At 52.3% G+C, this 12192-nt stretch overlaps 1 protein-coding gene across 4 annotated transcripts; it reads left to right on the top strand.

The window, feature by feature from the left end:
- The first annotated feature begins 1391 nt into the window (after positions 1–1391).
- Positions 1392–12097, top strand: KYAT1 (kynurenine aminotransferase 1). 4 transcript variants are annotated; one of them, XM_041406815.1, is made up of 15 exons: positions 1428–1541; positions 3461–3682; positions 4653–4789; positions 5901–5959; positions 6881–7031; positions 7320–7469; positions 7823–7909; positions 8015–8143; positions 8469–8589; positions 9270–9346; positions 9576–9665; positions 9975–10161; positions 10362–10438; positions 10588–10674; positions 11075–12097. In XM_041406815.1, the coding sequence occupies exons 4-15, from the start codon at positions 5907–5909 to the stop codon at positions 11141–11143; spliced, it is 1278 nt and encodes a 425-aa protein (XP_041262749.1). In that variant the 5' UTR covers positions 1428–1541; positions 3461–3682; positions 4653–4789; positions 5901–5906; the 3' UTR covers positions 11144–12097. The 4 variants fall into 4 exon arrangements, with proteins under 4 accessions (XP_041262746.1, XP_041262749.1, XP_041262747.1 ...); XM_041406812.1 differs by lacking the exon at positions 4653–4789 and having other exon boundaries at positions 1392–1541; positions 3561–3682; XM_041406813.1 differs by lacking the exon at positions 4653–4789.
- Positions 12098–12192: the final 95 nt, after the last annotated feature.

The following is a 12192-nucleotide window of genomic DNA, read 5'->3' as shown; positions in this document are numbered from 1 at the left end:
TCCCCAGAGATGCTGTTCAGTGCCTGCGGTCACAGCTGGGCACGTGGGGACAGTCCGGACATGTCCTGAGCTCCAGTGCTTGCAGCTGGAGCTTGCTGTGAGGGGGTCACTCCTCAGAGCTGCAGGAACCTTTCAGGCGAGGTGAAGAAAGGAGCGGGTCCTGATGGACAGCTTTTAATCCAGAGTTTTATTTTGGTGGCACAGCCTCTGAATATTGCAACAATTCCAACAGGACCCCGACCTTGTGGTGTGCTTGCTCGTTTACCTGGGGAGTGGGGCAGGGGAGGGGACCCAGGGAGCACCAGCCAGGCACAGGGGAGGGGGTCTCAGGTGAGAGGGACACCTGGGTGGGCCAATGGCCCCCCAGGGCGTGGAGAGCATCCTTTGAACCTGCCAATTGCTCGACGCTCTCCTTGGAATTTCTGGGTTGATAGACAGTGCCCAGCAGGGGTCAAGGGTGGGGAAAAGGAGAGGTGATTGACACCCACCTGGGGAAGGAAATTTCAGGGAGAAACCAAGGGAATTGAGGCAAGCCATGACATCAGACCGCAACAAGGGGCAAACAACAACGAGGGAAGGCACAAGGCTGGTAGACGACAGGGCAAAGAAAGCACAGGAAAAAATGCCGCTGAGCCATTTGAAGGCTCCAGATGTGACAAAAACATTCTTACAGAGCCAAATTTTCCTTTCATCTGTTTGTTTCAGTGTTTGATTTAAACAGAAATGTAGAAAACAGGGCTTTCCTCTCCCTGCAGACATTCCCTCCTGCTTAATCACCTCAGGGATGCCTGTGGGGTGTCGCGTTGGGACTGGAAACCTTTGGCACAGCGGATGCAGCCGCTTCCTTTCCTCATGGCTCATTTTTTCCTGCTGTGAAAGGGCGACAGAAATTATTCAGGAGACTTACACGATCTGACTCATGGGTGCAGGTCACGCCTCGTCACTAAAGGAAGAGGGAAAAGGGCAGTTTTCCCTCAAGAGCTCACTGCAGCAGCTGTCAGCTCCCAAGCACTGAGGCAGAGCTCAGCTCCTGCCATCCCTGCCCGGCCACCACAGCCCAGGGCAATGCCGCAGGATCTGCTCTGGGCTGTGTCGTGGCAGAAGGACCTTACACTTACCCCTTCCCTTCTCGAATAATATGAAGCCTGCAGGATGAAATTTCTGAGAGGATTTTGACTTAAAAATTCATTTTTCAAAATGACCGAAGGCTTCGCTCAAAGGGAAATTCCACGCCATTGCCACGCTAAAGTATTCACAGCCAAACCACAAAAATACGCCGCTACGCCAGCATGAGCTTCCAGCTGAACAACAAGCTGGGGTATTTCCCAGGCAGCCGAAGCCCTCAGAGCGGCTCCCGGAACGCCTTTCCCCCTCAGAGCCGCAGCTGCACTCCCGCCTTCCTGCGGCCTCCGCGGCTCCTCCCAGGAAGTCCCGGCCGCCGATGAAGCCTTTCGGGCAGAGGAGAAGGCAGAATGTGTGCCAGGGCAGCCTGGGCGGCTGTGCCAGGCTTTGCAGCGTAAAGCAGCGCGGCCCAGCTCGATGTAAGTTGTTTTTGTCCCCGCTGTCCCTCCGGCAGCTGCTTTGTCCCCAGTGTCAGCTCCTGCTGCTCTCGCCCTGCGTTCGCCCGGGCCCTGCGCTCCTCCCGGGGCACATCCAGGGAGAGCTGTGTCCCCAAAGCCTCCCGGATGCACCCCCGAGCTGCCAAGCCTCCGGCAGCTGCTTTGTCCCCAGTGTCAGCTCCTGCTGCTCTCGCCCTGCGCTCGCCCGGGCCCTGCGCTCCTCCCGGGGCACATCAGGGGCAGCCGTGTCCCCAAAGCCTCCCGGGTGCACCCCCGAGCTGCCAAGGGGGGATCGAGGAGCACCGGGATGGAGGGGACGGCTGCGCCCCGCGGGCTGCAGGTGGTGAGTGACCGGTCCCCGAGGTGACCTTCCCGGTGGTCACCTCCAAAAAACTCTCGGCTCAGCCCAGTGCTCCCTTCCAGAGTCAGCGGTGTCCCGGTCGCCTGCTCCCGGGCGCTGCCCCCAGCCCTGTGCACAGCTCTTACACGGCTCTGTGGTTTGCTGCTGTCTGATAAAGCCTTTTTTACTGCCACACTTTGATTCTGTCCCCTGCAGGGTAGGTGTCCTCATTCCAGGACTCCTTTGCTTTGCACCCCAGAGCAGTGTCCCCCCACATCTCAGTGTCATGCAAGCACAAGGTGGAGGTTTTACAGTCATAAGCAATATGATGCTCTGGCTTCCAATTTTTCCATAAATTGTGGTATTTTTTCCCCATGTGAAAAAAATGTGAAACCTCACTGGTCTCGGCTGGCAGCTGCTTTACACTTTTTTTAGAAATAACAAAAAAAGCAGGCAATGGGGACTCGCATCCTGCATGTAAGGATGGAAAGTGCCCTTAGGAGCATTGAGAGCTTACCTGTGGGCTGGTCAGCTTCAAATCTGTTTTAATTAATGTTTTGGCAGATGGGTAAATTAATTCATGGCTCGTCATAATAAAGGTACATACAACCTCTAGCCTCATTGCTTTTAACTCAAGTACCTAACAAAACATTCACTTATTTCAGCTTAAATACTGCATGTTTAAGTAATGCTGTAGAATAGCTGAAGGGACCTGAGGTGAAGGAACAGGCTGCATTTTACACACAGAAATCAATTTGTTTGGGACCTTGGAGGAAAGATAATCACCAAAGGTGACATCCTGTTAATTGGAATTAAACTTGTGACTAAACCAGAGCTGCAGCAGCTGAGAAGCCAGAGATTCTCTGTATGGACCAGGAAGGTGAAAGTTTGTGGTATTCACATGCCCTCTGAACACAGAGAAGCAGAGAAAAGAATGATCAAAACAGTTCCTATCTCATTTGCTGCTCCTGTGTTTTTGCACGTGTGGAATGTGTTGGAAGATTGTTTATCTGAAGGAATTTGGTAATTGGATTCTGGTGGAGATTGTTTATGTTAATTAGCCTATCAGGTCCAAGCTGTGGGCACTGTCGGCTGCGGAGAGTCACAAGTTTTTGAGTAGTATGATATAGTACAGTATCTCTCTTAAATATAGTATAATGTAACATAGTATAGTTTTAATAAAGTGAGTGTTCAGCATTCTGAAGCCTTGGAGTCAGATACCAATGGTTCCCTGGTCGGGGGTTGCCTAATTTTTCTAGAAGAGTGTTGCAAGGGAGGAAGGGCAGAGGCAAGAGTTACCTGGGCTCAGTTACACTCGATGGGGAACTGATGCTGCGTACCAAATTCCCAGAGGATGCCCTCTCACTGGTGTCCATGCCACTCCCATCAGTTCAGAGGAAAGTGAGGGAAGCCTGGACTGGGAGAGAGGAGGCAGAAGTCATGGTTGCCCTTGTGATCCTGATCCTGTGTGTCATGGGCACAAAGTACAGCCCCAGCACTGTTGGACATTGCAGTGATTACACACAAAGCAGCTCATTTTGCCTTTTCCTCTCTGTGGCAGAACAACCTCTGCTTTGGGTCTGGGCCTGCCTGATCCCAGGTACAGGTGTGCTTTAACCCAGTGGAGCAATTGTCTCAGCCCTGTCCTTTGGGAGTTGCAGGTCTGTGCCTGCAGGAGTGAGACAGCAGGAGCCGTGGCATGCTCAGGAGAGCGGGACCGTCCCTCCGCCACTTCTTGCTGGAGAAGAACAGCAGTGCTGGACATAGCTCGTGCTCCAGAGAGGTATGGAATGCCCAGTGGGACTGTTCCTGGCTGGCAGCCTGCCCAGGGCACCTCAGCTTGGGAGCAAGAGCAGGCAGAGCACATCAGGAAAAGCCACTCTGATGCAACTTCCTCTGTACCTGCTTATTTCCAGGGAGCGTTTAAAGGATTCTCATAAGTAAGGGGATATCCTTCACAGAGGAAAAGGCTCCTTGTTTGTGGGGTTGCTCCTTCTGATGGTCTCTGCTAGAGCTTCTTGGTTTGCAAAGTACTTGGAAAATATCAGCATCCCACTCAGACATCCCAACATGCAGAGCAAGGCAGTAACACACAGCAGAGTGGTGAAGATCATGGATGCCAAGTCTTCTGCACTGGCACTCAGCTCTCCTGTGTGGCTGCCAGGCAAACTGCACCTTCTGTCTGGGGACAGAACAGGCTGAAACAGATTTGAGGGCTGCATGGTCCTGAGCCTGTGTTGCTCTCTATGGCAGCATCACACACAGGCTGGGATAGGATAGGATGGAGGGGATATCAGAAAAAAAAAAAAAAATTGTTATTTCTGTTCCTGAAGCAGACAAGGCCTTTCCGGGATAGGATAGGATGGAGGGGATATCAGAAAAAAAAAAAGCAGACAAGGCCCTTCCTCAGAACTGGTAATTTCAAGGCTTAAGGCACCTTCTTCCCACTGATCCCCATCACACTTGGTCATCTGTTAATTCTTTGACCTGTGGCCTGCAGCAGCCCCACCTTGCAAGAACAGCAGTGGAGCTGTTAATATTTTACTTCCAGCTATCTTTACTTCCCAAGCCATAAGTCCTTCTGCTCCCACCCAAATTAGCTCAGGCACCAGGTCTTGTGACTGTAACAGCCATGAGCTTGTGCAGAAAGAGCAGAGAGGGGAGGAGAGAGGCTGCCCTGGAGCCAGTGACTTCTGCTTGCATTGGCTGCCTGAGGATGGAGCAGAGTCCACCTGGTGCCCTCTGAAACACAGGGCTCCTGGCTGGGTGTTTGCAAAGATCTCTGGTAAGGGCTGAAGCTGTATAAAAATCCAAGGACCTCAGCACAAAGTATCCTTGGGGCACTACCCAAATTCTGCTGCGGTGCTGTGGGAACAGCAGAGGGGAGCAGGTAAGTCCTGCTGCAGCTGGGTGTTGGGGGGAGGCTCACCTGGTATCCCCCCAACATCCTGGCACAGCAGAGCACAGACCCCTGCACATCCCAGCTCTGCACCTCACCTCAGCTGCTTTCACTTGCCTTCCTTGTTCCAGTTCAGATGTATTTTGTTTGCTGTGGTGACAATGGCTTTCTTGACTCATTGCTTCAGGGCTGCTCTCCTCGTGCCCCCACGCTGGCTCTTTCTGGTGCACTGAGCATCCTTTGTCTCCAGTTTCCAGCCCCTTCCCTGTCTGGGTGCCTTTTCCCTGCAGTGCTGAGTTACTAAATTCTGTCTCTACTGCTTCTCATCATCCTCATCCTCGTGATGAATTCCCCATAAAGCACATCTATCTTTCTCCCACTGTGCTTATCCAGCTGGAAGGAGGGTTTTGCTTTCAGTGTTCCTGCTTTCTTTCCACTCCCCTGAGCCATGATGTACATGGAAATTACAAACCAGTCACAGCATGATACCTCAGTGTCTGTACATCACACTGACCTCTGTGCTGTGCTCTCTTGCCTGTACCTAGTTACTGCTTGGGTTTGACATGAACTTTAAATAGAAAACTCTGCACATTTTATAGGATCTAGAGCAAGCCCCCTCACTAAGCACTTCATCAGGACAGAAGAGTATCTACTGCTACTTCACAGAGCAGTATGGAATAAAATAGTTTGTTCTTCTAGGAAAAGGGGGTATTTCATGGCTTGTAGAGTAAGGAGTCTTTCCTATGAAGATGGAGAGATTATGGAAGTCTGAGGTCTGGGGTCCTTGGCCTGGCTACAGCCTGGCTGAGCTTGACCCCTTGACTAATCCAAACAGGTAATGAGGTTTAAGGCATTGCCACCTCCCCAGTGAGTGTACAAAAGCTTCTCTTGTTCATCTATTTTCCCAATTCTTGTTGAAACTTGTAAGTGAAAGCAGAAACCACTGCAACAGTATTACTGCTCCAAGATCAGTCAGGAACAGCCCATGAAGCAATGCTAAAGGGCACACCTTCTGTTGGGAAAAACTTCCCTGGGGAGGCCACAGCCCCTTTATGGCCTCATTTAAAAGCTTCAAACTCACTTTCTTTTTCACTCTCTGCAGGCAAAAATGTCAAGGCCAGTGCAAGCTCGGAGGCTGGAGGGAATAGATAAAAATATCTGGTGAGTTAAAAGAATATCTGGTTTACCCAGGTGGTAGATGTGGTTTTAGGCATCCTAAAACCAGATTGAAACCACAGTAGCCACACAGCACAGAGCAGAAGTTTCCCTCAACTGCTTTGCATGTGTTCAGGAAGCACATCAGAGCACGTTTGTCCCAGAAGACTTTACCATGAGTCAGTGCTGTACCTGCAGCTCTCACTTCAGGAGGTATCAGGTTTTCTGCACCACTGGGCAGGCAGAAGCACCGCCCTCCCTCTGACCCATCCACCCAAATGATCCCAGTGGCACCCAAATCTGAGCCAAGTGTTTGCTGCACACTGACTGCAGCCTGGCACCTGCTCCAAGCTCACCCTGGGGCAGAGAGGCAGGGCAAGGGCTGCTGCAAATGCCATTCCCATCCTGCCAGGCACAACGTGGCATTGGGAAAGTTGTGTGCTGGAAGAAGAGATTTAAATGGTCTTTCCCCAAGGCCCTGCTGTGCCTGGGCTCAAGCTACAAACTGCCAGTGAGATGGCTCTTGTTTGGTTTGAGATGAGCAGCGAGTTCAACCCACCCTGCCCTCTGCAGAGCTAAATTTTGCAGAGCTGGTATGAGCTTGAAAACCTCCCAAGTCCCCTCCTGCTCAGTCCAGTGTGATCTGAAACACCACAGGCTTTCAGCTGTGACCACACACTGACCACAGGAGCTGTTTCCTGGGAGAATAAATTAAAACAGTTCCCCCAGTGCAATAGTTCATGATCCTTGGTTTAATTGCAACAGGTCTGAAATGACCTGTGCTGGGTCCTGCCTGCCTGTGAGCAGCAGGATGGCTCTGCAGGAGGGACACCAACCCCACTCCCTTCCAAAGGGATGCTGCGAGCAGACCCAGTGCCAGCACACTGCTCACACCCTCTGAAAGTGCTTTGTCTCCCTTCTCTCTAGGGTGGAGTTTGTAAAACTGGCTGCTACCTACTCCAAGGTGAACCTGGGCCAGGGCTTCCCTGACTTCCCTGCACCAGATTTCCTGACAGAGGCACTCACGAGAGCCCTCGGCGGGGGGAACCACATGCTGCACCAGTACACCCGTGCCTTTGTGAGTGACAGATCTCCCTCCCCAGCACCACCCCCTCAGTCCCCACCAGCCCTGGCTGCTTCAGAGCTCACCAGGCAGCAGTAAACAGCAAAAAACATGAGGCAAAACACACGTCCAGCCTCGACCCATGCCCACTGTTCCCAGTAGCTCCCTGCTTTACTGGGATGTTTGAAGCAGCCAGGCTGGAAGATCTCACAGGGCTCTTGGCTTCCCAGTCCCCTTCCAAGGGTTCATCCTTGGTTTAGGAATCTTCTGCAACCCAATTCCCACCCTCCTCTCACCCCACAGGGCCACCCACCTCTGGTGAAGGTCCTAGCCCAGTTTTTCGAGAAGCTGCTTGGACGAGACCTGGATCCTATGACCAATGTGATGGTGACTGTGGGGGCATACCAGGCCCTGTTCTGCTGCTTCCAGGCTTTAGTGGATGAAGGTGATGAGGTAACCCAAGATAAGGGCTTGTTACACTGGCAGCCTTCCCCCAGGGCACCTCCAGGCTGGTTTTCATTGTCCTTTTCCAAAGCAAAACCAGTTTTATATCCCCATTCTGCAGTACTTGAGCTTCCAAAGGAAGAAATTATTTGCTGCAGGGCATTGCCTCATTTCTGCATAAAGCAAAATAACCCTTTTTGTCCTGAGTGGTGATGTCCTCCCTGACACTCCCCACAGGCAATGCAGGTTCTCCATTACAGTAATTAGGGATTAAAATGTCCTGTCCCTCCCATTGCTCTCTGCACTCCTCAGGGAAGGTCTAAGCAGGACCAGGAGGACGCTGACATGTCCCTTTCTTCCAGGTGATAATCATTGAACCCTTCTTTGACTGCTATGAGCCAATGGTGAAAATGGCTGGTGGGACACCTGTGTTTGTGCCTCTGAGACCGGTGAGTGAGTGGAGAAGGGAAGAGTCACAGCAGTCAGCAAAGAGGTGAGTGGTAAACAAGGTGCAGAGGTAGCAAAGCAAACCAAGATTTCCATGTTTTCTCTAGAATCCTCCAAAAGATGGAAAATTGATGTCTAGTGCAGACTGGCAGCTGGACCCTGCTGAACTGGCTTCTAAATTCAGTGAACGGACAAAAGCCATCGTCCTGAACTCACCCAACAACCCTCTGGGCAAGGTAACACTGCTGCAATCCATTGCTGCTGGGCCCTGGGAGCTGCTGGGGTGCTGCAGCCACATTTGCAGTGCAGCAGACTCAGGCTGCCTTGCACACAAGGGAAGTGGGTGCTGTGGGAGTGCCACATGCTGTGCTCAGTCTCCTGGTGTTTTTGAGCCTTGTCTTTTGTGCCAGCCGTGCTTTTGCCCTGTTAGACCACTGCAGCAGCTCCTGCCCCTCCCTGGCACGGGAGATGGTGCCAGGAGGATACTCACAACCTGCAGGGAGAGGCAGGGGCTCAGAAATGCTCCTGCTGTACCTCTGCTGCACTCCGTGCCTGCCGCAGGTGTTCAGCCGCGGGGAGCTGGGGCTGATTGCAGAGCTGTGTGTGAAGCACGACGTGCTGTGCATCAGCGACGAGGTGTACGAGTGGCTGGTCTACGACGGGAAGCAGCACATCCGCATCGGTACGGGGCAGGGCTGGGCTGGGCGGAGCAGCACATCCGCATCGGTACGGGGCTGGGCTGGGCGGGGCTGCTCGGGGCAGGGAATGGGCATTGCTCCGGCGGCCCCTGGAAATCCCGGGAGCTGCCTGCATGCACAGCTGTACTAGGCATGAATCCCCCTCTGGAGGTATTTTGGTGCACTTCAATCTCAGCCTCCAAACCAGGTCCTGAACAGAAGCTCTGACTTCAGAGCCAGAGGGGAGATCTAGAACAAAAAGCCACTTGACTCCAGTGAAACTGATTTTTTTCCCATGCTTTGTAAAGCCACAGTTTTCTGAGTGTCTCTAGCTCCAGGAAATTCATTTCAACACGGTTTCAGCCTGTTCTTCCAGCTGGAGTAACATGCCATCACCTTGATGCAGGGTGATGGTGCTTGGCATCTCTGAGAGCCCCCGGGGCTGAGTATATGCCTGTGAAAATTTCACATGCCTGTGAAAATGCTTAATTAAAAGGAGATGCTCTTGAGAAACCTGGCTGCCTGCTTGGGATGTGCTTTGAGGCTCATCCAGGTGAAAGATGTGCTGTGAACACGAAAGGTCACTATGGATTGTGGTGGACAGAGAGCTCCCACGTGCCATTAATGCAGCCAGAAAGGAGCATGCTGAGCTCTGCCATTGGGGTTTCTCTCCTTTCACTGCCAGCCAGCTTGCAAGGGATGTGGGACCGCACGGTGATCATCGGGAGCGCTGGGAAGACCTTCAGTGCCACTGGATGGAAGGTGAATGTCCCATGTGGCACCTCGTTGTGTCCCCATCCCTGTCCCTTTGCCGCAGCACAGCAAACGGGGACGCTGTGGCCACACTCAGCTTTGAGCCTCAGGGTCTGAAAGTACCAACGGTGCTTCATGAAAGTTCTGTCTAGAAAGAGCAATGAAACCAGCACAGGCACAGAAAAGGGAGCCTGAGCAGGCAGCCAGACTCACCATCCTCCTCCTCTCCTGGCCACAGGTGGGCTGGGTTGTGGGACCTGACAGGCTGCTGCAGCACCTCCGTACCGTGCACCAGAACTCCGTGTACCACTGTGCCACAATTGCCCAGGTAAGGCAGCTCCCTGCAATTCCCAGGGGTAAGAGATGGTCCTCTTGGCCACAGCTGACCTGAAAGACACACACAAGTGATTTGTGGTGCCCTGAAGAGGCTCCTTCCTCTCTCCCTACAGTTATTCCGTGTCTGGGAGAAAGGGGAGAGTCCAGCCTGCCTGGGGTATATTCCTTATCTTGCATTCACAAATTTAAGGGGCAGTTCAGAGGGGCTGGTGGCAGAGAGCTCCCTTATCACCTGTAAATTGCAGGAACTTCAATTCCCAAGAAAGCCTTGACCACTGGGCACTGGCCCCTCTCCTTACAGGAGGCCGTGGCTCAGGGTTTCCAGAGGGAGCTCATGCTCTATGGAAAACCAGAGAGCTACTTCGTCCAGCTGCCCAAGGAGCTGCAGCAGAAGAGAGACTGGCTGGTTCAGAGCCTGGATGGGGTGGGGATGAAACCCATCATCCCAGAGGGCACCTACTTCCTGGTGGCAGACATCTCCCCGTTCAGTGAGTCACCTGCAGTCCTGCCCAGGTGGGCTGGGTGTGGGGTGTGGCACTGCTGGCAGGGACAGGAACCTGCATAAACCATCATCAAAGCAGGGATGGGCTGCATGATCCCCATCCCAGCTGCAAGGATGGGGGCTTGGGGCTCAGCTGAGGCACCTGGCAGCTGTCCCAGCCTCTGTCCTGCTGTGCATCTCCTGCAGAATCTGATGTCCCTGATGTCCCCAACTCAGATGAGCCCTACGACTCCAGATTTGCAAAGTGGATGGTCAAGAACAAGGTAAAAGGGTCTGGCCCTTCCTGCTGCCTTTACCCTGAGGGGGTTTGTGCCCACCCAAACTCATGGCTGGGGGGCCTGGAGTTCACCCACACTGGGACACAGCTGGCTGCAGGCCAGCACCCTCAGCTCCACGTGCTTCCTCCTCCCAGGGGCTTGCTGCCATCCCGCTCTCCGCTTTCTACAGCGAGGCCCACAAGAACAACTACACCAATTTCATCCGGTTCTGCTTTGCAAAGGTGAGACATGGACAGCACTAAGGAAGGCAAGGTTGGGAGTAATAATCAGGGCTGGTTTAATGAGAGAAATGCCAAGAAGAAATGCAGGATGCCTTGGGCATTGGAGCCCACCATGGCATCCCAGCTGGAGCTACTCCTGCAGACACATGAGCTGAGCTGGGGGCAGCAGATGTGCCAGGGCTATCCTAAACGTCCTGACTTTTCCCATCAGCATCCTGCATTTCTTAGCCAAGGAAGGGACTCTCTAGGTGCCCCTTTAGCTGCCCAGTGGCTGTGTCTGTCTCATACTGAACCTGCAATGCCTCAGAATGAGAACAGGATTTTTGTGTCAACAGTGGCTGCAGTGAGGGGGAATGGGATTTGGCTGGGAGCCACTGACCATGTCTGTGGTATTTTTTAGGAGGAAGCTACCCTGAAGGCAGCAAGTGACATATTGCAAAAATGGAAACAGGAGAAAACCAGCTCCTGAATACACTGAGAACCACGCTCTCCTTGGCCATCATCTGCCCCAGCTGCTCTTCTTCTTCACTTGTCTACAAACTTTGGTATGTTCTTACTTCAGTGCTTTCAACAACATTTTCTGACAGACAAATGGTTAAGTTTTTCCAGGCCCAGGACCTGGGGGACATTTTCAATCACTGTGAAATGATTTCAAGAAGTGAGACTTTGTGTGCACTGACAGCATTTGATATTTCTTACATGTGAAAACTTTGATAATCAGTTCTGGGATACGTCCAGCAACACACAAGGTGAGGATGGCTTCTGGGCTCTGTCTCATCACCAAATTCTGAAAAGGTGTTTCAGGACCTATCTTTAAGGCTGTGCTTTAGTGTGGCTTGTCTTGTTCCACATCCCCACTCAGGGCAGCATTTCCACCAGCACTCACGTTCCCACAGGACTAGAGAGTATCACCAGCCATCAGTAAGGTGACTCCTATGATCCTGACAATTACAAACCCAGTGAAATGACATTTGTCATCATAAATTATTTTCCCACTATTTTTCTCTTTGCATCTCTGGGGAAAATGACCACACAATTGGTTTTCCCCAGGAAACAGGCTTTCACCATTAGCCTGGCTATTGTCAAACCTTCCAGATTACTCCTGGCACTTTCTCAGGGCTTGGCAGCATCGTCCAGGCTCCAGAGCAGAACTTTTTCTGGCCTTTGACAAATGCACACAGTGGCTGGGGAGAATGGGCACTGTGGCTTTGGCTGCTCCTGCTGCTGGTGGCCACCACAACCTCCCACCCAGTGAGCTGGTGGGGTAACATGAACAATTCTGGACAGTTAATTCTTGCATCAGCATTGATGTCAGCCTGGATAAGAGTGTAAAACATCATCATCAACCATGCGGGAGTTGTGTGCAACAGACTGTGCAATGAGTGTTTGTAGCAGATAAATTATTAAAGAAGAATTACTGCAATCATGGAAGAGTGTCTCTGTAATGACTGCAGGACTGATGGAGCTCTCCTTGAGAGCTGCCTCATCTCTGCTGGGTCCTGTGATGGTGGCTACTTG

This window comes from Onychostruthus taczanowskii, unplaced genomic scaffold (assembly GCF_017590055.1).
Source record: "Onychostruthus taczanowskii isolate IOZ18803 unplaced genomic scaffold, ASM1759005v1 scaffold25, whole genome shotgun sequence".
NCBI lineage: Eukaryota > Metazoa > Chordata > Aves > Passeriformes > Passeridae > Onychostruthus > Onychostruthus taczanowskii.
This window is presented reverse-complemented; position numbering and strand designations above follow the sequence as displayed.